Here is a 26659-nt window from a genome sequence, read left to right as displayed (position 1 = left end):
TCTTCCAACTGTGGTTCTCCCAAATCCAAGCCTGATGTGAACACATTGGACATTTACTTGTTCAGGCAAACTGAATATATTTTACAACTTTCTGTAAAACTTCAAATTCAATTTTTCCATTTCTATAAAATTATGGGATGTTTTATCTGTCATCATGTGACTCCAATGAAAGTTACATGGGTCTAATATTGGGGGGCAGGTTGGTTATAAGTTAGTAGGTATAACTGTAATCAACTGTATTGTACCTCAATTAAGTGAGGGCCCGTGAGCAGAAGCAAGATTAGAGCAGTAGCTAACAAAGTGGGGTATGTACATCCATTTGGGTGTAGGAAGAAAATATTAGAATCTTTATGTTTATATAGAATTCTTAGCTAAATATAAGAAGTAAATTAAGCTTTGCTAATAATATATGGAATGATATTGGCACTCTCACTATGTCCATAGGTAGTAGATCATGGTCATGCATGAAAGGCATGCTATGGGACGAGAAGAAGCCACAACAGGGAATGGTCAAGTGATGCTGAATTCATTTGCATTCAGTGTACTGTGATTTGTACTCAAGTGAATTTTCAAGTTATAATAACTAGTTTTGATTAAACTAACTCTAGTGAAAATAGGCAATTGACTTTAAAATTATTGCTAAATGATACCATGGATTGAAGAAAACACTAATAATTACACAAGCACAAGTGAAAAATAAGAAAAGGGATATCACTTCTATGCCTAATATGAGTTCTTCATTAGCCACATAAACAATGATGAACTAATCAACTCTACAAAGAAATATGCAAAAGCAAATTCATAATTTTCAATAAGGCTACTTAAAATATGGGTTTATACCCGCTACATTTAATGATGAGCTTCATCTGAAGCACATGTTGTACCATGAAATACTGGTTAATGATAGCATAAGGACATTGCAAATAGTAAGTTGTTTTGAAAACCAAATATCCAGAACATGAAGATGAACATCTAAACTTGGTGGATGGGTTTTTAAAAAATTGGCATGATGGTTCAGTAATCAGTAGCCAATGATGCACTTCTTAAATTTGAATTTGCATATCTTTTTCATCTATGGCAATCATTAAGACAAGTATTAAAATAATATAAATTTAGAATCATACTTTTGATTGCTATATTATAAAATATTAAAGAAAGATATTTAGAAATAATAAAGCACAATTTAAACATATTAACTGCTAAAATATTCTCAGGAATAGAAATCTTAAGTATGAGTAAAAATAAATCTATTTTAATAATGACACAATAATTATTCCTGAAAATAATATGTATTTTAACTTTATCTCATTCCAGTTTCTGCTTTTTTGCTTCTCAGAATACCTCAATATATTAGTACAAAAGCATATAGATACAGACATATAGATACATAAACAAATAAATACAGTTGATTCACTAGTTTTTGTGGTTTTGCTTTCAAGATTAAAATAGCAGGGAAAGGAGACATTTCAATCAAATAATATTCATTTCATATCCACTAAGTTACTACAGGATTTCCAGACAGATTATTTGCATGTGATTCTTTTAAATGCATATATAACACACATTCTCAGTACTTGAAAAGAATATTTTTGAAAGGTTTCTTAAAATAACACTCAAGTTTGTCATGAGTGTATACTAATATAGTAATTACTTGATTTGTGTGTTACAAGAAAATTGCCAGAAAGTACAAAACAATGCAACTTCTTCATACAAGTAAGACTTAGTCCCTTGAACTGAGGTTCTAAAAGAAATAAATAATACCAAGATCAACTACAAAATCACTCAGAGAATACACAAACAACTAAGGAGCACATATAGAAAGAAACAAAAAAAATTCATAAGGACATATCAGCATGCAGCTATCCTCTGGCCTGTGTATAGGACACATGAGGCTGTTAACTCAGACTGAAAAGTTGAAGAATCCATACACTTCAAGATTTGAAAAACTCTATATGGGAAATTTAATCCAACTTCTCCTTTTTATAGATGGGATCATAGATAAATGTAATGACTGCCCTGTTTCCAAGCTTGTAAGGGGCAGAACCCAGACAAGGATGTGATTTCCAGCCTAATGTCTTTACTACCACTAAGTGTTATTTCCATAAAATGTATTGCTAACAAGGAAATCACTCTCTATTGCACAGTTTATTGAATAAGCATGATTTCAAGGACACATTAATTTAGTGAAGACAGCATATTTTTTAGTGCCTGGCTGCATTAATTATAAGTCAGTGCTTGTAGCCAATTTCTGAAGAATTATATCTACTCACTAAAACATAACCAAATTGCAGGACTGCTCTTGGAGTGATTTCTCATTTACTTTGATTTACTGAGTGTATTTTTCTTAATTTTTAATTTAATTTAATTTTATTTTGGCTGTGCCGTGCGGCCTGTGGGATCTTAGTTCCCCGACCAGGGATTGAACCCGAGCCCTCAGCAGTGAAAGCGCAGAGCCCTCACCACTGGACCGCCAGGGAATTCCCTACTGAGTGTATTTTAAAGTGCCAGAATTTATTTCATTATACCCTTTTGCTTTTAAAGGTTAGTCTCCTCTGAGTAAGTTCCTATCAGTGTGTTTCTTCAATAATGAAGAAAAATGTGGTTTATGAAGCATGTATGTAGCAACTGAAGAAATAACACCCTGAGACTATACAAGAATGGGTAAGATCTAACACTTTCAGTTGGTACTCAAAGGGGTGTGAACCAGGAATTTAGCCCAGTATTAGCATTGCAAAAATTGCAAAACGTGAAAAGCTTAAGAACAGATCAGCAGTGTCAGTAAACCCAATTAGTGCAGTTCATAAAATCTTATTATGCAAAGACGCTCACACAAACAGACTGCAGAGCACCACAGCTACTGCATGTTCGGACTGTTGTGTAGGCACGATGCCTGGGCTTTCTCTTTGGAACTAGATGCCTGGCAGGTTTACAAACAAATTAGAAACTGATACTAAAGGTTCAGATTCTAACAGAAAATTATTAAAATATATCTAATCAAAATACTTAAAATGATTCATAGAATATGTTAATTGCAATTCACTTTGATACAATTTATTATTTAAAATTCATAATAACCTTATTAAATATAGAGAACTCTTCCCATTTCACATATTCATTAAAAACAAAAAGAGAGAAAGCCAAAATTTGAACTCAAACCTTATGTTTCCCAACATCATGTTCTTTCATTGTACCATATGTAAAAACAATCTTTGGAGGTGGGACATTAAAGGGAAATTTCCTTCTTTATAGACTAAAAAATAGACACTAGTCATGTATTATGGAAAGTTGCAGGCTGAGACTGAAGTTTTGGAATCTCTGTCAAAGTCTTCTTTCCACATTTAAAACTGACTCAAACACAAGATTGAAGGATAACAGCAATAATAATAAGTTGAGTAATGTGAAATAGATGTTAAGTGCATGCAATCGTAAGTCAGATAGAATAGGGTACTGGACCTTTAGCAGGTCACTTAATCTCTCTTTATTTCAGCTGACGTATCTGTAAAATGGTGATAATTATACAACTTACTTCCTTTAAGGATGAAGTGGTATAATACATGTAAAGTTCTTAGAAACAATTTGGACATCAAAGAAGGTAGCCTGGTATGAATCACCTTCAAAGCGTCCTTCTCCCCCCATTTTCCATACTCAAGAAAAAGGTGGCCTGGCAAGAGAGGGACACCCAGAAGCAAAAGGGCACAAAGTAAAGTGCCAGGGGCAGGAGCTAAGTAGGATGCCACAAGAGGTCCATGAAAGAATAAGCCAGCTGTGCTTTTGGTGTTTTGGATAATAAAGAGGTCATTGAGAAGAAATCACAAGTGTGCCCCATGAGAGGTCCTGTATTTATCTACCGGCCATTCAAATGTCATTGATTGCCAAGAGAGAACCACCAACAGAATAAGCAAAGTAAAAAGGAATATCCCCCCCCCCTTTTTATAATCTCCCTTTTTCTTGCCTCAACTCTGGAAGACCCAGAAAGAGAAGAGGAAGAGTAGATCATGGCCTCTCACCCACTGTGCACCTCTTACCTGTGACCACGGCTAAGAAAAGGAGAGAAGCTCTAAATGGCATACGAGATTGAAGTTAAAATTGGACTGGACTGGGCCCTTTGATATTTGAAAGTGAACAGAAAGCTACAAGATGCACCCCAGATATTGTCATGATATGGCAAAAGAAGATCCAAAGAGTGAAATGCTGCTAAGTTTGATCAGTTGAATTTCTAAAGCCCTTGGGATGAAGCCCAAATGCTTTCTCACAGCCTCCAAAGCCCTGCAATGACCCCTCCCTCCCTTACCTCTCTAGTCTCATGCTTAGCAATTCTCCATATATGCTGCCTATAGCAATAGTGATACTGCAGGGCCTCTGACGTGTCATGCTTCACCTTACTACCCAAACTCATTGATCTCCCTTGCAGTCTCTCTTCCCTGTCAACCCCTACATTTGGCAACTTTTACTCCACATTGAGAACAAGGACAAAGACCACCTTCTTCAATGTATCAACAGTATCTAGCTGCCCAGAACATAGGCAAAAAGCAATAATTAGTCCATGAATAAATGAATGAGAGGAGCCACTGGAAATTAAATATGGTAACAAGGATTCTGGGCCATAACAGCTCAAATGGTGCACAAGAAGAAAGGCATCAGCAGAGGTAGATGGTAGAAAAGCTCTCAGATATATTATCTCAGTCCCCTGCATGCAATACCCTAATCCTTAAATTCACAAGTGTGAAGTGTATATGTTTATGTGTGTGTGTGTCTGTGTAACTATATTAAACTAATCACAGTAGGCTTTTCTTTTATATAATCTTTATTTTTTTAAATATATTGACACACATAAAAAAGTCAGGCTATAATAAGATCTATGGTAACAGAAATCTACTATGTTTTAAGTTTTATTTGGAGATGCTTTTATGGTGTTTTGGGGCATTTGGCTATAAGGCCCTTCATGATCTGATTCTAAGTTATTTTCTAGCTTCATCTCCCCCAAAACCTGTAAGAGTATTCTAGGCTGCAGTCACATTGAACTTTTACATTTTACTAAATTCAACAAGCTCTTTCACTTTGTGCTAAAACACTTTTCCCATTACATAGCTAGCCAGTCCTTGTTTGTCCTCCACTATCTTCTTTTCCTAGAAACCTTCTCAGATATAGATATTCTCTACCCACATCTCCTCTGCCACCATATTAATCCATAAATACTTCAATAAAAACATGACCACACTGTTTTAAAGTTGATGTTTTTTTTTTTTTTTCTTAGCTGTTCCCCCACGACACTGTGAACAACATGAGGGCAGCTCCCGACACTGTGACAGACACAGAGTATGTACTTAGCAAATCTGGTTGAACAGAACAAACACAACGCATGCCTTCTAGTAGCTGACGGCGGTAAAGAAGAAAAACGTGTTCCGATTTTTATAATCTAGCGTGCAAAGTCATACAAACGTGTGAAAGCCATGTGGTGGAGCACGGAGACAAGAAGGACTGACTCTACTTGGAGTAGCCTAGAAAAACATCAGGGAAGATGAAATGGAGCTTGGCTTTGAGTAAATGAAAGCTCTCCAGTTGGCCAAGAAGGAGGGTAGGTATAACAAGAACAGGGGAAAACATTTGCAAGGCCAGAGAGTTGTTAAAGATAATGGCAGGTTCCAAGAACAGTGAGAAGTTCAACGCAATCTTTAAAAATAAAAGCCTGTCTGATAGTTATAATGCCTTGCAGCTACTGCCCCCCGCCTTGCCTTCTCTCCTCGACCACGCTGCTTAAAAATGTTGCCGCCACTCTTTCTCCATTTCCTCACCTCCCACATGCCTCAGCCCACTGCAATCTGGTTGCTTTTACCACGACCAACAAATATCTCCTTGTTCTTAATCTAATGACACATTTAAATCCTTTTCTTGGCTTTACCATAATATATGACACCGTTGTTTTCTCCCTACTTTTGTAATGCTCTCCTGCGTTGGCACTAAAACCACATTCTCCTGGTGTTGTAGTTAACTCTCGGGAAAATGCTCATCATGGGACCTGAGACCTCCTGTGTCTGACAATAATCTACACGTAATGGTGTCTCCTGGAGAATGTATGGGAGTAACACCGGTGGATGGTTTCTATTATTCCTCCTCAAGGCATACAAGCTCTGCATAGTTTTCCCCAAAAGACAGGTCCCATCCTTGTAACCTGGGGAAAGAACTTGCAACTCTTGCAATTTTTATTTTAAAAATCACTTCATGTTCAGAAATCCTAGCTGTGTGTTATTTAGTTTTTACAAAAGAATGGGCGAGTGGTAAGGAATGCCTTCCCCTGAGGCAGCCAAGTGAGCTATGACTAGATATATGTGATTCCTACAAGCCGCCATCCTGCAGAAAGGTAATGGATTGAGTCAAACTAGTTAAACTACCTTTATCTGCACTCTTTTCTGGAACTATTACCCCACTCCGTAGGTGAGATTTCACTGTGGGCAAAACCTATGGGTTCATCCCATTACTAAATGAATCATACTTCCTTCAGGATACAGAATCCTACCTGGACAGAGGGCCATAAATTATACAGATACCTGACTACTGAACATTGTTGCATCTGATAAGGAGGGAAAGGCAGTGGTCTCTGATGTTTGTTCTTAAGGATCAGAGCACAGCCTAGTCACAGAAGGGAATGCACCTCCATTTGGACAGACATCCATGGTTGCTCCTTCTCAGATTCCTCTGCAATCTTTTTTATCCTCTTCTAGTCTAGAGGTTCTGTCAGGGTATGATTACCATCTCACCCTAATCTCTTTCCTTGCACAAGTTCATGTATGCCTTCAACTACCATCAGATGGCTCCCAAGCCATCTGCATTCTAAATTCTCTTGAGCTCCAAGTCTATTCCTGCTACCTAGACATCTCCAATTAAATCTCTCACAAAGACCCCAACTCAATACGTCCAAAACATAAATACTCATCCCCTAGACACCAAAACAAAAGCAAACAAGACTTTTCTTCCTGTGTTCCATATCCCAGTGAATGGTACCACCATCCACCCAATGCCCCCAAGCCTTCATACTATACATCTCCTTCAACCTCTACTTCCAACAGATCACAAAGGCTTATGATTTCTATCATATCTTTCAAATCGTTTCAGTTCTTTCTTTCAGGGTAGTAGTACCTCTACCCTGACCCAGTCTACAATCATTTCTTGGCTGGCATATATCAGCTTTCAAACAGTTTTTTCCTTTCCTTGTCCTCTAATATAAATTATTGGATTGCAGAAAATCTGACTCTTCACATTCCTTCTGTATTACCCCAATCGTCCACCCTGTGATGGTTTTTGGCTGCCCTCAGCATAAAGTCAAATACCTCAACCCTGTTAAAAGGCAGACTGTCATGCCCCACAACAAGCAATTATGATTCCACAGATCGCAGAAGGAACCTAGGAGATCACTTTTTAAATAAACACTCCAACTGATCCCAACACAGGGGTCTATGATTCTCATTTTGAGGAACATTATTAAAAATTCTAGGAGGGTGCTGAAAAATATGGGCTGAATATTAGCTAAGTCTAATTCCTATCCTTCCAAAATATCAATAACTGTCCAGTTATCAACTTCTACATTCTGACTTGAAAGTGAGGAAACATTATTAATCTTTGATATATAGTATTTGCTGTGTTTGCAGCAGGTTTCTTTATCTAGATACATTTACAAATGGCAACTTCTGATAAGGGTTGACAGCTTAAACCCAGTGTTAATTTTCGGCCAAATATCAAGATCTAATAATTCTCTAAAGCTCCCTATGATGTTAACTACTGAACTATATAATATCCCAATAGCTTCTGGGGTTTCTAAGAGTTAATGCACTCTGTGTTTTCATAAGATAGACAAGTATTAACTAAGGGGATTGATATGATCAATAAACCAAGGTCACCACTTACCTGGCTGCCTGCTTCTTAATAGCCTAATGGTAAACTCTAGATCAGAAATCTTGAGATGACTTCAAAGTGTTCATCGTTCAAGATCTAACCCTAACACTTAGCAGTGCAAGAGATAACCATTTGGGCTGAGGTTCTTAGTCTAGGTTTCAGTGCAATAGTTGGTGGCTATACCACTTATGTCTGAAGAATATGCTCACCCAGTGAAAATGCTTGCTAGAATGGGAAAAGACCCCCTACATAGACCAAATTAAAAAGTAAAAAATACACACAGAAGAGCTATAAATTGCTTAAATGTGCAGTTAGCTACTACCAACTTTGTCAATTAGCTGTTAGTACATCCCCAAGTTTACCTTCCTACTCATGAATTTTTTTAAATGTTGATATTTTAAAGAAAAAACTGTACTTAATTGCAAGCGCTGTAATTAGAATCTTTAATTTTAATTTAGATCTGCAACTTTCTTTGGACAATTACACTAGTTAATGATTCTGAGACAGCAGTGTGTGTGTGTGTGTGTTTGCTCTTTTGCTTCTTAATTCTTTTTGCTAGGCTGCTTTTTCCTCTCAGGCTAATGTCATAACAAATCTACATCACTGACCAGCAGAGGAGGACTTAGGAGTTTAAGTCTTGCTACTGAGTATGCACACTGCATAGAAATAAGGGTATTAGCTAAGCTACCAAAAGTGAAATCAAATTTATTCCTTACTGTTTTCCCATTAACAAATTGCTTCTGTAAGACATGAATTAGATATCTTCATATCCACTTTTATGTATGGGTAATAATAATGTGGGTGTCTTGTACCTCTGCATCATACTAAATTTCTTTCTCTTTAGAGTCGCACATACAAGTTTCATTTCTTGACCTGGCCATCCATACTAACATATATTCAAACTTTTCCTCATTATTTGTTTTGCTTTCCAACAAAAGTAATATCAAGATTGGAAATCACTCCATGTGAGCACCATGAGGTCCAAGTCATTTCTCTTCACAAAATGTATACGTTTTTAAATTGAGCTCTGTCTTCCCTAATATATTTATAATATGAGTAAGTGTGTGTGTTCGTGTGTGTCTGTGTTACATGTGTATATAAATTACTCAGCTTTCATTTTCTTCTCTAGATTTGGACACATATCAAACAGCAGCTGTTGCATGGTCAAACTACCCCTTGACTCTCCCTCAAAAGCCTCCTCATATCACACATTATTATGTACACCTATTATTAGTGAATTGCCTCTCAGCTCCAAGTCCACCCTCCTTTCCCCTTCTTTGTGACACAGGAGAAGGGCTCTGTAAACAGTGCTCGTTCACCAGCTCCTACAATGTCAGGCTTTGCCATTAGAAGGTGCTGGAGGGATACTGCTATGTCACAGCAAGGGAAGAGGGCTTTTCTTTCTGGTTCTCCTCCTGGTTCAGGTGCACTGTCATTCTCTGACACAGCTTCAGAGGACTGCTGGGCTGTGAGTTGTCAGCCAGCAGGCAGGATATTCCTCTGACCAGCTTCAGCAGGTACCCTCATATGTTTCTTCACCAGCAGGAGGTGCATACTCCTCTAACCATAAAGTCCTCTCCAGTGAGCTCTAAGTCTTTGCCTTAGGGGAAGGACTCCTTTACAAGTCCTGAGTTCCTTCCTTGTTCATGATGCTCCACCCCACAAGCAGATGCTGCCCTCTGCGTCTGCTAAATCTATATTGCTTAGAGTCTTCTTTTACATTTTTATTTAGCCATCTTGTACTAATCTATAATTCATTCTATGAGGTTTTCCCTGTTCTAATTACTGTTATGGATCCTTTCCTCTAACTGGACTCTGATGATAGAGTAAGTAACCCAGTTAGTGGTCTTGCAATTAACTAGACTCCCCCCAACCCAACTATTGGTAAGACTGAGTAAACAAGGTGCATAAAGATGGAAATAAAGTAGAAAATTTGACATGACCAAAGAGAATTCTATAGGACTATGTTAGGCTAGGTGATTCAAAGAAAATGTGTATTAGGAAAAAACGTCTAGGGCCTTCAAGCATCTCAAGAGCCTAAGAGATGTTAAATATGTATTTCATTTTAGAGAATTTCTCAATATACAAGTGCGTGTGCTCACATACATACACACACATAATCCAAAATACATAAAGAAAACTAAAAAAATAAAAATAAGTGATTTTTTAATATTTAAATGTTGCCAAACACAATTCTACTCAACTTAATTCAACCTATATGGTTTGGAATATGAGTGCATTTTCATATTTAATATAATGTGTGGTAGTGTCCCCCAAAATAAGAAAGCCTATCTTGAGCCTGTTAAACTTTCTTTAAATTCTTGGGTTAAAGTCACTGAAGACACCAACATTCTGAATTCAGTTCACAGATGAGTTTAAATTTGCTCTATTGCCAACGACTATACACCTAACATGAGCTCCCACCTTTTTATTTTTATATATTTATTTTTGCATATGGCTTATTAATATTTATTTCAAATTTATTTCAAAATGACAGCAGCAGACAGGACACACAACTGCTAGACGCATTATTGCCTAATCGTGACTGCTTCACTCAGACACGGTCCTGTCCCAGTTCTGGGACTTGTCCTTAACCTTGAGTTTTCAGCTTCACACAGCATTCCCTGCTCTGGGCTGCAACTTGACATCTGTGGATTCCTTATGCTAAGCTTTAATTCTTGCAGAATTATAATGCTTTTTCCCATTTTCTTATTTGACTTTTCCCAGAATTTAGGATTTGTAAATATATATAAATTTCCCATCAAATGCCTGGATGAAATTCCTACATGGAAGCACTAACTAAACGATCACAGTTTCTTTTTATTTTCCTTTAAAAAAAAACTTCAGCTTTATTGAAGTATAATTGATGAAAAAAATTTTAAGGTATTTGAAGCAATCATAGTGGTGATTTGATATACATAGTGAAAGGATTCCCTCTGTCTAGTTAATTAACATATCCATCGCCTCATATCTATTTATTTATTATTTGTTTGTTTTTGGCAAGAACATTTAAGTTCTACTCTCTTAGTGAATTTGAATTATACAATACAGTGTTATCAACTATAGTCACCATGCCTTACATTAGATCCTCAGACCTTATTCATCTTGTAGCTGAAAGTTTATACCTTTCACCGACCTTTCCCTATTTTCCCCACCCTTCAGCAGCTGGCAACCACTTATCTACCCTCTCTCTTTATGACTTTTTTATTCCACATGTCAGTGATACAATGCAATATTTGTCTGGTTTATTCACTTAACATAATACCCTTGAGGTCCATCCATGTTGTCAAAAATGCCGGGATTTCACTCTTTCTCATGTGATATATATGTCACATCATATTTCCATATCTTGGCATTGTGGAAAATGGTGAATAAAAAAAGGAGTGCAGGGAATTCCCTGGCGGTCCAGTGGTTAGGACTCGGTGCTTTCACTTTTGGGGGGGTCCAGGTTCAATCCCTTGTGTCGGGGAACTAAAGATCCCACAAGCTATGCAGCACGGCCAAAAAAAAAAAAAAAAAAACCAGTAGTGTAGATTTCTCTTGGGGATCCTATTTTCATTTTGAATATATATACCAGAAGTGGATTACTGAATAATATGATAGTTCTATTTTTAATTTTTTGAGAAACCTCCATACTGTTTTCTATACTGATGACACCAATTTACATGGCTGCTAACTGCACAAAGGTCCCCTTTTCTCCACATCATTGACAACATTTATCTCTTGCCTTTTTTTAAAACTATTTTTATTGAGGTGTAGTTGATGTACAATATTATATGTTTCAGGTATACAACATAGTGATTCACAGTTTTAAAGGTATACTCCATTTATAGTTATTATAAAATATTGGCTATAATCCTGTGATGTGCTCTATAATATATCCTTGTAGCTTATTTATTTTACACATAGTAGTTTGTACTTCTTAATTTTGTGCCCCTATCTTGCCCCTCCTCCCTTCCCTCTCCCCACCAGTAACCACTAGTTCGTTCGCTCTGTCTCTGAGTCTGTTTCTTTTTTGTTATATTCACTAGTTTATTTTATTTTCTAGATTTCACATATAAGTGGATAAGTGATATCATACAGAATATCTTGTCTTTTTGTTGATAGCCATTCTAACAGGTGTGAGGAGAGATCTCATTGTGGTTTTGATTTACTTTTCCATGATGATTATTGATGTTGAGTATATTTTCATGTACCTCTTGGTCATTTGTATGTTTTCTTTGAAGAAATGTCTATTCAGTTTTTATTCCTTATTTAAATTGGATTGTGGTTTTTGTTTTTGTTTTGTTTTTTTACTATTGAGTTGTACCAGTTCTTTATATATTTTGGATGCTACCCCCTTATCAGATACATAATTTGCAAATATTTTTTCCCATTCTGTAGATTGCCTTTTCATCTTATTGATGGTTTTTTTGCTGTGCAGAAGCTTTCAGTTTGATATAGTCAGTCCTACTGGTTTATTTTTGCTATTGCTGTCAAATTTTAAAAAATCATCGCCAAGACCAATGTCAAAGAGCTTATTCCCTATATTTTCTTCTATGAGTTTTATGGTTTCAGGTGTTACATTCAAGTCTTTAATCCATTTTGAGCTGAAGCTACCAGCTTTCTAAATTTTTCAGTGATCCCAAAGAATGGTCAGAACAAAGAAGAGGAGGATTAGTTTAATTCATTATCACCACTGGAAAAAAGTCTCTTCATATATTTTGCCAAAAATATGACTGTTTGTCTAAAACGCTCAAATAACAAACATTTGCATGTCTAGAAAAAGCATATATGAAGATATGTTTACTTTTGATTTTTTCAGGTAAAAGAATTCACTCTGCAAAATGAACAAACAAAAATACTTTAGCATTGTAGCTGTTAGTATTAATATTCACTACACAAAGTCTAAAACATTGAAAACTTTGATATTTTGGGGTCCTATATCATTTGCCTTTCTGTTTTGGCTTGTAATAAAACACCATAGCTAACCATATAAGAACCATAATTTATATAATATTCTGCTAATTTTTCAATGTAGTGCTTGACAGAATTCTGACTCTCTGCACTTGACTCCACATAGAGGTTAGGTGCTCATTCTCACTGTGTCTCTAAGATAGGGAGCATTTATTAAGACAAGCTTCACAGGAATATTATCTTTACTGCCAACCAATAATGTTTGGGATATACACTCTTACTAAAAATATGTCTCTATGATCTTTTCAAGTTTGTGTACACTGAAATTAACCTATGGAAAGAGGAGGATTAATATTTCAGGTCATGATATAGGATACTGCAAGGGAGGAGGAGAGTTATGTTGAAAAGTGGGAGTTTTCCTGTTGTTGCAGAATTGTAGCTAATGCCTGAAGTTGGGGGGAAAAAGCACTTAAATCTTCACATTCTAATTTGAAAGAACTTCAAAGGTCAGCAGTGTTTGGTATCAACCACCTCCCCAAAATTGGGGGTCATCACCCCTCTACCACTTTACATCTTCAGCCATCCAAGTTAATATAAAAAAGAACTATGAGGTCAGAGAAATGGCTCTGGGTGGAAGAAAAACTGATTTTTTAGTGATAAAACCAGCATATCTGCTCCCTAAAGGAAAGGTAGGGAGGTCCCAAAAAAATGGATAATTATGGGAATGTAAATTAGTAGAGCCACTAATGAAAACAGCATGGAGGTTCTTCAAAAAACTAAAAATAGAGTTGCCATATGATACAGCCATCCCACTCCTGGGTGTATAACTGGAAAAAAACAAAAACTCTAATTTTAAAAGACACATGCGGGCTTCCCTGGTGGCACAGTGGCTGAGAATCTGCCTGCCAATGCAGGGGACACGGGTTCGAGCCCTGGTCTGGGAAGATCCCACATGCCGCAGAGCAACTGGGCCTGTGAGCCACAACTACTGAGCCTGCGCATCTGGAGCCTGTGCTCCGCAACAAGAGAGGCCACAACTGTGAGAGGCCCGTGCACCGCAATGAAGAGTGGCCCCCACTCGCCACAACTAGAGAAAGCCCTAGCACAGAAACGAAGACTCAACACAGCCAAAAATAAATAAATAAATAAATAAATAAATAAATAAATTTATATTAAAAAAAAAAAAAGACACATGCACTTCAGTGTTCATAGCAGCATTATTTAGAATAGCCAAGACATGGAAACAACCCAAGTGCCTGTCAATAGAAAATTGGCTTAAGAAGATGTGGTATATAAGTATACAATGGAATATTACTCAGCCATAAAAAAGAATGAAATATTGCCATTTACAGCAACATGGATGGACCTAGAGAATTTTATACTTAATGAAGTAACTGAGACAGAGAAAAACAAATAATGTATGATATTGCTTACATATGGAATCTAAAAAATAACACAAATGAATCTGTATACAAAACAGATATAGACTCACAGACATAGAAAACAAACCTAAGGTCACCAAAGGTGGGGGGGGGCGGGGGAGGAGGGGTAAATTAGGAATATGGGATTAACAGATACAAACTACTATACATAAAATAGATAAGCTATAAAGATTTACTGTATAGCACAGGGAACTGTATTCAGTATCTTGTAATAACCTCTAATGGAAAATAATCTGAAAACAAAATAACTGAATCACTATGCTGTACACCTGAAACTAACACAATATTGTAAATCAACTATATTTTGATTTAAAAAAATGGCTAATATTGTTAATGAGCATCTGCAAAAAAGGCAAACCTTTAGTTTTTGTGTGTTTATCCAGGGGGAAAACCTGCACACTTATCCTTCCCCTTGGGGTATCAGATAAAGGGAAGAAATTGGGAAGAGATGACATGATGGAGAAAGACCAGGCAAAGCAGGGACAAGGGCATCTCCTCTCATTCTCATTCCCTGACCATAAGGAAGGTGGATGAAAAATAATTTCTACAAAAAAACTTCTATAATAGAGCACTGTAGCTAGTAGTAGAAGTGGAAGACTGATTACTAAAATTCTTATGCTTAACCAAGGATTTATGGACGATGTATCTAGTCCACTGATTTCTAAACCAACAGACTAATTTCCCCTTCTACTGATCTCATTTTAAAGAAAAATATGGACCAGTTCCATAGAATTCAAGAATGTTAAGATTCTAGTTTTCTTTAGATTAATTTATATGTATGAGTGTATGTATTGTATTTATGTAGCTAGGATGACAAGAAATCCACCTTACTCAATGTTAGTAGAAGTTTTCCATTTGTAACACCGACCATAACCACAACCTGTAAGAAGCAGTTATCGATGAAACTGCCCCAGACGTACGGAAGTCAAGCAGGGGCCTTAATCTTTTTTTTTTTTTTTTAAAGGTTTGCTTTTATTTATTTATTTATTTATTTATTTATGGCTGTGTTGGGTCTTCATTTCTGTGCGAGGGCTTTCTCTAGTTGTGGCAAGCGGGGGCCACTCTTCATCGCGGTGCGTGGGCCTCTCACTACCGCGGCCTCTCTTGTTGCGGAGCACAGGCTCCAGACGCGCAGGCTCAGTAATTATGGCTCACGGGCCCAGTTGCTCCGCGGCATGTGGGATCTTCCCAGACCAGGGCTCGAACCCGTGTCCCCTGCATTGGCAGGCAGACTCTCAACCACTGCGCCACCAGGGAAGCCCAGGGGCCTTAATCTTAAAAAATGGTTCTCAGTAATATAATTATTTTTATTTAAACAATTGTTTGCCACACTGCAGCTGGGTAGAAAATTTTGAAAATAATATAAAATATAAAGGGTTAATCTGAACACTCAAGTTAGAATGGTGCACACAGCTATAAGCAGATTAACAGCCTTAACTTTCCATGTATTGGGGCGGAGTAAATAGGCATGAGACAAATCCAGAATCTATAACACTAAAAATACGTGTTTATTCTAAATTACCCCCCAGAATTCCCATTATATGGAGTAAAAATACTGTTTAATGAAAAACTCACCATATCTGTATCTGAGACGGGGCCAAAACTGGTCACATAGATGTTAGTGAAGACTTCAGTAATACTGTCTGGTGTAAGAAAAAGAGATTGAATATAGATATTATATAATGAGAACCACAGGAGAGAGAAGGGGTCAAGTACATGGCATGGTTAGAAAGTTCTGTGATATTTGGGAATATTTCTTTTTTGCTTTCTTTTCAACGTTCACAACCAACAAAAATAGCTGTATTGCTTAATTACTTCATAGGGTCTTACAATCCTAAATGCTAAATGCTTAGAAGGATTATGACATTCTTATTTGGAAACTATACCTGACTAGAGCATATTGTTTTCGGCACACTGCTCAGAATGAATAGTTTCTCAGAAACTATCTTAAATGTACCACCAGTACGGAAAATAAAGTACAGTTAGTATGGTTACTGTTTGATACAGTCCTATAATTGACCATTAAACCAAATATTTCAAATGGTATTTCATGATGGTAGAGATTTAGTTTGTAGATTGTAAATTAGTGTATCTTCTCAATAAAGCACAAACACATTGTTAATCATTATAAATAAACATAATTCATATTTTATAAAAAGCTTTTTCATTCAGTAACATAAAAATAAAAGCAAATAACATTCATTAATCACAAGGATTACTTCCAAACAAGCTTGCCTTTACATGTATTTAAGAATGTCTAAACCGTGAAGATTAAATTGAATTAGACTTGAAAGTTATGTAACTTACAAAGTGTAGCACAATTAACTGGATTGCTTTATTAACCAGGTGATTTAGATCTTTGATTTTAAATAAGCCAAATGGCAATGGGGGGAAAGCTCAAAGGAAAAATTTAAAACTAAAACCCTTTCAGTGTTCTTATAAGAAAAAATTACATCATTAATTTCTACCATCATGAACTTAATGCCTTAACTGCTAAGTGTCAAATGTGTAATTCTACACAAACAATATCATGAAATATTTTAATATTATACTGAACATTAATTCACAACCATGAAAGAGCAGTAAACTGAATCTGGAATATTGTATCCACTAAAGCAAAAATAAAAAGTAAAAGGATTTTGAAATAACAGAGTAGACTGAATGCTTACTCTTAAAAGGACTTGAAATGTAATAATCTACATGAGAAATCTATGAGATAGATTCTCTGTTATCATCCCAATATATGTGTACACTGACGTACGGAAAGTTAAGGAAATGTGCCCCATGACCCACACTCCGTTGAGTAGATAGAGCCAGGTTTTAGGACCCAAGCACTCTGGCTCCTGAGCCCTCAGGGTAAACAAAGCATTGTACCACAGTCAAGAATAAATTTAAAACTAAAAGTGTTTTCTTATCAGCTACATATTTCTATTCACCACGATACTCTGTGCCAAAAGCACGCTTATGGTGTTCCAAATAAATATATTCATTCAACTTTGTTATTTTATATACTATTTTATTCCAAAAAACGGTATTCGTGAAATTTTGTTATAAAACTCATTTGAAACTCATTTATAAAGTTAATTCTCAGCTGCCACCTGCCCCCAAACACCCGCACAGGGTCTACTTCATAGCTATACAATTCGTGCAGTCACATAGGTCCCTGTGCTCAGAAAAGTCCCATGCCTGGTCTAATGTTCTGTTTTTGCTTCCTTGAAATTCTTCATTATGTTTTGCATAAAGGGCCGTGCATTTTCATCCTGGACTGGGTCTCACAAATTATGTAGCTGGTCCTGGATCTGAATTATATATGTTTTTTTCCTCTTACTCATACAAAACCAATCATGCTCTCACATTTATTCAATAAACAACTGAATAAAACTTTAGTCACTACAGATATTGATTTAAAATGTTCCAAGAGAGAGAAATTAAAATATTATGGTAGTCTTCACCCAAATAGAGGCAAATGGAATTTATTCTCCTTAATCTGGAGTTGTAAAGTTAGAAAAGAGAGATGATAAAAATACGTGAATATATTCATGCTAAGGACATGAAGAATATCCACTTACACACCAAATGGCAAGTAAAGAGTAAAGGAGAATATGATCATCCTAGTGGCTGCAATGAGGTGCCAACTAAGAATCTAAAGAGAGAAAAATAAAATTACACTCAGAGCTCTAAACAGTAAGAGAAACACCTCAAGACAGAACAGAGATATGCAAAGTTACCTTAAAGAAAATAATTTCAGTTTATTGACTTCATAAACACAGTTAAAGAATGTATGCATTTCAAGGAATATTCTCCTGCTATGCATGTTCAGAAAAAGTAGAGGAAAATAAAGTGTCCCTAAAACTAGAGATTATAGTGTTACAAAGGCAGTTTACACCCCTGTGAAGAAATGAGTTGCATACAGTCACTGGTGCTGAGAGATACAGTAATCTGAAGTCTGGAATATTTACTGAATTTAGAGACCTGGGAGCCATTAGTAAAATAATGTGTGCAGAGTCCAGCTTGATGTGAGGGAAGTGGGAGAAGAGGAAGAGCCTAGAGTGATTTTAAACAAACTTTGAGAAGTTCGACTGTGAAGGGAAAGAGGACTCCAGCAACAAGGGAAGGTGGGGGAAAAGAGACAGTTTTTGTTTGCTTGTTTAAGGTGGAAGATAGTTAAGGATCTGGCAATGCAGATGGAAGGGACTAAGGGAGCCGCTGAATATTCAGGAGACAAGATCAGTGAAAGAGGAATATTCCTGAGTAAGCAGGTAGTACATTCATTAAAATTGATTGACAATATATACATGGAGGGAAGAAGGAGGAGGGAATATCCTTAATTATGTCGGGGTGAGAAGACAGAATGTTGAAATAAATGGAAGTAGGTTTTTAGGTCTAGTGGCAGGAAAGTTCCTGGAGAGGAGAGAAATTCTGAGTTACGTGCAAAATATCTGTGCATTATTTTTATTATAATAGATGATGATTCCAAGTCAAAAATTTGATAGTATAATTATATTAAGAACAATTACAATAGTATACATCCATAGAAGACCAATGTAGCATCTGCTGCCAGTTCTTTGTCCATAGCCCCTTGACAATCATGATTCCTCTACATCAGGGGTCCCCAACCCCCGGGCCGTGGACCGGTACCTGTCTGCAGCCTGTTAGGAACTGGGCCGCACAGCAGGAGTTGAACGGCGGGTGAGCGAGCGAAGCTTCATGCTGGCAATACCACCTGCACCACCCCCTCACCAGTCCATGGAAAAACTGTCTTCCATGAAACCGGTCCCTGGTGCCAAAAAGGTTGGGGACAGCTGCTCTACATGCTGGCATGTTCTGCTGCAAGCTCCTGTGATTCTCTGCCTGAGGGCTTTTCCTGGCTGTGCAGGGCAGAGTGTAATTGCAGAAAAGTCTGTGTTCCTGGGAACATCCATCAACCAACGATGGATGAGAGTTGGAGGAGCTATAACTCAGCTTTCTCTCCCTCTCAGTGGAGACAACTCGAAGGCATGCTCTACACCATTTCCCAGATGACTTCAGTGGGAGGAAACTGCAACTGTCCTCAGCAGTAACCTGCTCACCGTGGTACCCTGCTTTGGCTGTCCTCCCTTCCCTGTATCACTTTGACCTCCCTCAGCTAGTGCCGCCTGATATCCCTTCCCAAATGATTGTGTATCTTAGAGTCTGCTTCTGTGAGAAACCAAAGCCAACTACAAACATCATTCACATACTCTAAGAAGAAAAAAATGATAATAATTAAGGAGTCAGGAAAGATATTAATTGTATTAAAAGATATTAATTAATTGCAGCTAACCATCCAAGCAATAAGCTATATCGTCTTCACCCCTGTAATTTAGATATGACACTAATACTAATAAGGGCACACACTCATAAGATGGAGAGTAAAATCAAACTGTAAATGACATCCCTTCAAGAAGATGAGGATGCTAATAATTTTTCTCACCACGTATCATAAATAGGATGTCATGCACATATTTTAAGACAAGTTAGCCATTGCTGTTTTGCTTTACTCTCTCATCAGCAACAAAGACATTTTGCTTCCTGGGATGATTTCTGTTAACACCTACATGTGCCATTTGTCATCAGTCAAGTTCAGTAAAGTCAACAAATTCTTAACCGACTTTTGTGTCTATGGCACTTAGTGTTCCCTATTAAAAGTTGAAAACTTGGAATCTGAGAATATAATTTGTCACCATTCTACCACAAAAGAATTGCTGCTCCTTATCCAATATCTTCCTCCCAGTAGACACTTAACACGTGTTTGATAAATATAGTGCCCATAAAATCAGGAAGAGTTAAGACCAATAATAAAACCAATATGAATTGTGTTTTCTTACAATCATTTTTCATGATAGTTCTAAGTTTTGGTCTTTGATTCTTTGCGATGATTTGGAAACATGAAATATAAACATATATTGAATACATGAAATTTCCTCTCAGTGTAAGACGCCTGGTGCTTTTAAATTTTTGAATCTTTATATGTTCTGTTTGTTCTTGTAGTTTTGTTTATTTACTTTGATTTTTTTCCTACTAATGAAAATGCATTGATTTAAAAAGTATAGCACATTTGGGGATCCGAAAAAAGAATCAAGATGGCTGTATGTTTATGGACAGGACACAAAGTCCTCAAAGGATAAACTAAACATACCCCATCATGACAGTCACTGATTATGGGTTACAAATGAATCTGACTTTGAAATCACTGGAGGGTCTATCTATCCCCCAATAAGGTTTGGGACTGTTCTGGCCCTTAGAACCATCACCAGGTAGAAGATTTGTAGTGCCTTCTCTTTCTTTGAAATGTCTTTCTTCAGTACCTGATGATTCAGTTGCTCTGGTGAGGAAGCTGAAGACACACCTCTCTCCCCAAAACACTAGTAAAGGAAATCAACTAGGAAAGGGAAGAGGAGACTGAATGCACATTGATTCCCATGGATTTAGTGGGACCGTTTGGTTCAATTAACAAATAGCTACTAAGAGTTTACTAAGTATTGTCCAGAGACATCCCCTGCCTGACAGACAAGGGAGAGAATGTTTTCAAAGGGAAGCTGTTAGTGGCGCCAGAAGCAATTTATGTTCCTCAAGGTAATGTTTCATGAAGCCTTTGCTACGTGCTCAGGGTGGGACTCTGACAGGGGAAAGAATGAAGATGTTCTCAAAGATCTCACTTTTACTATCACAGGTTAGACTCTCTTTTGAGGAGATTCTAGTGACCGCATCCCATTTCAAGTTGCTAAAGATGGCATCCAGAGCACACAGGATACCCTAGAACACTAAGAATTCAAAGTTTAGTCTGAGCACAGGCTATTACACATCTAGTATCCCCGGGTTAGTTAGAAACTTGGAGCTTATTAATCACCAACCTGAAATCCTATGCTGTTCTCTAAGTACTGATAGAAACCAGCTTAACAACTAAGTTATGAGAATTTAAAAATAAAAACTATGCTGATATAAATTTACATTTTGCTCCCCAAATACATATTAATAAAAAATGATTCTCATGTCCAATATATATAATAAGGATAAGCTTTTACCTTTTTAAGATAATGAATTATTTTATAAATCAACATAAATTGAGCATTCTTAATGCACTAAGAACTACAATTCACATATATATGTGTGTGTGTGTATATATATTACTAATACAAAGGATTGAAAAAATTCCACTATATTAATTTTCTTTCTCATAAAAAAGGTGCATAAGTTAAAGCTTGCTAATTGACTTTTTCTTTTATGACCTTTTCACCATCCTCACAAAATACTGCTGTGGACAGCGATATTTCTGTTTACTTTGCAAAATAATTTTTCAGTTCTTTCTTTTCTATTTTGTAGAAGGAAAGCATTTAAATGTAATAGAAGTATAGACATTGAAAACACTAAATTTCAAAAGCTTATATAGGCCATGGCTTCAAATATTCAAAATTCTGCCTCCTCTGTTTCTAGTCTTGGTAAAAGCCACCATCATTTTGTCAGTTGTCAAACTTTTAGTCTCAGGCTGAACTTCTTACTCATATCCAGCATTTTAATTGTTGACTGGGTTCTGTTGATTATATTTCCTACATCGTTCTTGACTTTCCCTTCTCTCTCAATCCTCACTGGCAATGACCTCTGGAATGGCCTCTTTTAGTTTTCCTGCTTCTAGTCTCACCAACTCCTATATACCCTCCATGACACTGCTAATAATAAATCATGTGATGTCTCTTCTCTGATCAAATTTTTCTCAATGACTCTCCTTTGCCTAAAGATCAAGTTCGAAGATCACAGCATAGCACATCAGACCCTTCATGATCTTTGTCTCCTTTCCTTCCTGATCCAGCGCTGTCCCACACTGTATACCTTAGCCATACTCAACTCCATGTTATTCTCCTTCATTCTTTTTCGGGCAGGGGGGGCGGTGCTTTCTCTTTCCTCTATGTAAAATGCCCTCTCATTGAATCCTTGTTCTTAAAAAATAAGTTCAAATAACACTTCCTCTTTGAAGTTGTCCTTGCCATCCCTGGGTATTTAATTAGTCTTTCTGTTGGTTCCAGAAATGTTTACTTCTTCAAATGAAATAATCAAATCATATTGTAACTTCTAATGCATGAGGAGTTGTGAAATGGTTGTGTGTTTCCCCACTCTACTCACTACTCAACAGCGCCCAGGACTTTGTTCTATGTGCATAATATGGCGCAACATAGATTATCACAGAATGATAATCACAGAAGATTATGGTCAAGGATAAGGCCATACCAATCCTGTCACACTCAAATATGAGATAAAGTATTATCTTTACACCTACGGATAACCTGCAATAAATTACATGTAGGAAAAGTATTATAATGGTAAAGTGCTGAATTACATTAAACATATATGGAAAAAAATTTAAGGCAAGGTTTTAGATTCAGATGCTAAAAGCATAAGATCATTTGCCTTTATTTCTAATAGAGTTCAGTTCTCATATTCAACAATCCAACATTTTTCATCTACAACATCCTAAAGGTAAATGCATGAAGAGCCTTGTTGGCAATATTACAAACCTTTGCTATCTTTCCCTGAATCTCTTGGATCAGCTTCAAAAAGAAATTCTGTACTTATAAAATGGAGCTAACTGATATTCTAATTTGATGATAGTATCAATTTCTTCTTAAAAATAAATTTGGCCCAAATTAGTGTAAAAGGAAAAAAGAAATCTCCTTAAGTAACTAACTTTATCACCCATCACTGGATGCTGTTTCCTGACAGTCTGTACATTGGAGAATGTTATGATTACTTTACACCTAACATGTAATTAGGAATTTTTAGAAACTTTATGTAGCAACCCTTAAATACTTGTCTTCTCTGTTGAATTCCCATTGTGTGATAATAAAAGGAACTTATTACCTATTAAGCATTTACTATATGCATGGACTGGGTTAAATTTTTATATATAATTTCATGATCACCCTGTGAACTGTGCATAATTATATTCATTTTATCTCATCCAAATTCAACAGCTACTTAGACAGAGAGCTGTACTGAAACATTTTTTGTGACTTAAAAATCCCATGCTAATAACTATTTCAATAATAAAATGTCATTCAAAAACACAACCATTGGAAAAATTTTTCATTTAGTTTAAGATTATTTGGTATCTTTAGTGCCAGTATAATCACATCATATATATATTTATTACACACTTGCCATGCACCAGTCTCAAGTTACATATATGAGGAGACAAAATAATATAGAAATAATAATAAAGAAAACTACAGTTCAGTTAAATAGTCGGTGCTGGTTTTATAAAACACGATGTCATTTCAACTTTTCATTCCATCATATACATGATGTAATATGTATATGTTACATATTAGTATGTATTATATACACCTAAATATATATATATGTATGTGTGTATATGGTTTGTTTATACATGTATTATATATTGTTGTGTGTATACATATATATAATAATATTTGATTTATATGTATATATTTGTGTGTATATGTATACACATACCAATATATAAATTTTGGTGTTGAACTGTCCCATATTTAAATCAAAAGCCTTATATCACTCTATCTTAAATCTGGAACTTCTGAAGAGGGCTACATGTAGAAAGATAAATGGATGAATAAATTTTCTTTCTTTCCTCCTTTCTTTCCTCTTGTTTTTCTTCCTTCAAAAAAACGATAATTGATGGACTGATTGTTACACTACATAATACACTTAGATAAAAGACAAATAAAGAACATAGTATGTAGCCATCATGGTCTTTGAGGGGAAAGAAACAAGTAAATAGATGACTGTCTACAAAGCATGTGTAAATGGTAAAAATAATCAGTCATGCTAAGCGGTGATGTCAGGAGGTAGGAGGTGGCTGATGGTAAGAGGAGTGACTGAATCAAAACTGGGGCGTCGGAGAAGGCTTCTCAAGCCATCCTTTTATTTATAATGCATGCTTCTTTTTAAATTTTTAAAAATTTTAAAAGTTGTTTTAGTTTGCTCTCAGAACCTTTCCCTTCTATCATTTCAACTCATTTGATTACATGGTCTCATAGTTGAAAGAAAGAAGGAAAGAAAGAAAGAGAGAGAAAGAGAGAGAGGGAGGGAGGGAGGAAGGGAGAAAGAGCTAGCTAGCCATTAACTGTAATGATTATTAATTCTTATGATAGGCCCCTTTGATGCAATTTTAGGAGACCTAGACTTCTAATTAGGGAGAAATCTTGAGAAAGTAGATTACAGCATAGGGTTTGGACCTCAAAGTGAGGGCAGAAACACAGCAGAAGAAACTTAACAGAAAAGATTCACTAGATGCAGGAGATAAATGAAAGGTTGAAAAAAAAAAAGAAAAGATAACTGTGAAATTAAAGTGATAATAGAATTCTTTGGTGGTCTTTTACAATTGTTTTGGACGCCACACCTAGATCTGGTCAGAAAATACTCAGTTTAATGCAAATTCCCAAACTCAGTCTTCTTTGTGATTCATAACATTATTTTACTTTGTTCTAGATCTGTCCGTGAATCCTAATTATGTCTATATATTTATCAGAACATTAAAATATTTTTATTTTAGACATTTACTACTATATAAGAAGTAGAGATATGAGAAAAAATTTTTACAGTCAAAATTTTTAGTCAGAATATTTGAAAAGATATATATATATATGGGTATTAACATTCAAGACTCATGCATGAAAAACTGTCCTTTCAAGGATAGTGATTACAGACCGTATTTGAAATAAAAAATTAAATTTACTCTTTTTTTTAACACCTTTATTAGAGCATAATTGCTTTACAATGGTGTTAAATTTACTCTTTATTAATCTATAGTATACTTTTAATTTCTCAGCTCTGATCATATCTCTTCCATAAAATATTTCAATGCAAATAATCACGTTGCTTCATTCCTTTTTTGATTTGCATTTAAATTTTATCCTTTTTCCTTCTCTGCGCTAATATACTGTTATGAGCACTTGATTTTTCCCCACTGCCCTAAATTCAGTTTCCAGCACCACGTCCTATAACAGTATTCGTTATATAAACTTGTAGGTTGATACATTTGGGGTTTTACCAGAAAATGTTTCCCACTTTGTCCACCCTTACTTGTTCCTGCCATTCCTGGTAGTCTTTTAAACTGCTGTTTCAGCTCTCCAGGCAGTTTTAAAAGGCAGCTGTTGGGCTTCCCTGGTGGCGCAGTGGTTGAGAGTCTGCCTGCCGATGCAGGGGACACGGGTTCGAGCCCTGGTCTGGGAAGATCCCACGTGCCGCGGAGCAGCTGGGCCCGTGAGCCACAATTACTGAGCCTGCGCGTCTGGAGCCTGCGCTCCGCAACAGGAGAGGCCGCGATAGTGAGAGGCACGTGCACCGCGATGAAGAGTGGCCCCCGCTTGCTGCAACTAGAGAAAGCCCTCGCACAGAAACGAAGACCCAACACAGCCATAAATAAATAAATAAACAAATACTTAAAAAAAAAAAAGGCAGCTGTTGTACAACCCCAGCTAATAGATCAAAGAGATTCACCCCATGTTTGCCTTCACTGAGCTCAGAACGTGGAACTCTCAGCCTTTTGCTATAAGGGCAGAGAAACGTTGATAAATGAGCCTTTATACCTCATGCAAGAAAAACACATCCAGTTTATAGTCACAGGGACAGTTATAGCTAAATCAAGGTATTTCACTTGTGCCCAATACGCCTCACCCCCAGCTCTCCTGTTTGTAAGGAGCTGACACTATGTGTCTGAACTGTTGGGTCTCGGTAGTTTGCTTTTATTTGTGACTCACCGATTATGATGAAAAAACAGAAATAGTAAGTAAGCTACATAATTGATTTTTCCTTTGGTCCTCCCAGAAATAATAATGTTTGCTTCTTTTCTCAGTGTGAAAGTTTTTATGAATCCCATCTGTAAATGTTCACAAGAATATAAATCTAATACAGAAATGAAATACATCATTTCCAGAAAATATTGTGGCAGTTCTCTTTAGTTCCTAAGAATATATCACCACAGAAAGAGAAGAACTGAGACTGCCTTTTGCCCATGTAAGAAAAATTTTAGACAGACTTTTTTAGACTTATTTAGTCAGGAAATTTCATCCATTGTCCATTTCCATTGACTGCACAGTACTTGTCTCTGTGTGGCCAGAGAACAATGAAGCCAGATCACTACTAAGGCTTCCTAACAAGGGAGACAATTTTCTGCAATCAAGAAGGCTGTGGGCATCCATATTGATTTTGGAGAATGGCTGGAGCAGGGTGCCTGGATCAGACAATTTAATGGGGAATGCATGGGCAGAGCCAGACCTAGATCAAGCTGTAAAGTAAAAGAAGATTTTCCCTGAAAGGTCATATTATCTTTTCCTGCCTTACTATTTTCTTTGACCAGTAGAGTTGTCTCCATAGCCCTCAAAGGTTCAACAATCACTTATTCAGCACCAGCTGGGTGCATATCGTTTTCACAGTGCTGTGGA

At 36.5% G+C, this 26659-nt stretch overlaps 1 protein-coding gene across 4 annotated transcripts in view; it reads right to left on the bottom strand.

Annotated features, from left to right (window-relative positions):
• GABRA2 (gamma-aminobutyric acid type A receptor subunit alpha2) overlaps window positions 1–26659 on the bottom strand; it is a 117314-nt gene that overhangs the window by 52274 nt on the left and 38381 nt on the right. For all 4 annotated transcript variants that reach the window (XM_082390694.1, XM_082390696.1, XM_082390693.1 and 1 more), the window contains one exon: window positions 15801–15868. In XM_082390694.1, the coding sequence (XP_082246820.1) occupies window positions 15801–15868 (68 nt within the window). The remainder of the gene's footprint in view (window positions 1–15800; window positions 15869–26659) is intronic.

The sequence above is a fragment of the Balaenoptera borealis genome (genome assembly GCF_965194805.1).
Source record: "Balaenoptera borealis genome assembly, chromosome: 4".
NCBI lineage: Eukaryota > Metazoa > Chordata > Mammalia > Artiodactyla > Balaenopteridae > Balaenoptera > Balaenoptera borealis.
Note: the sequence above shows the minus strand (reverse complement) of the source record. Positions and strands in the feature narration are given on the sequence as shown.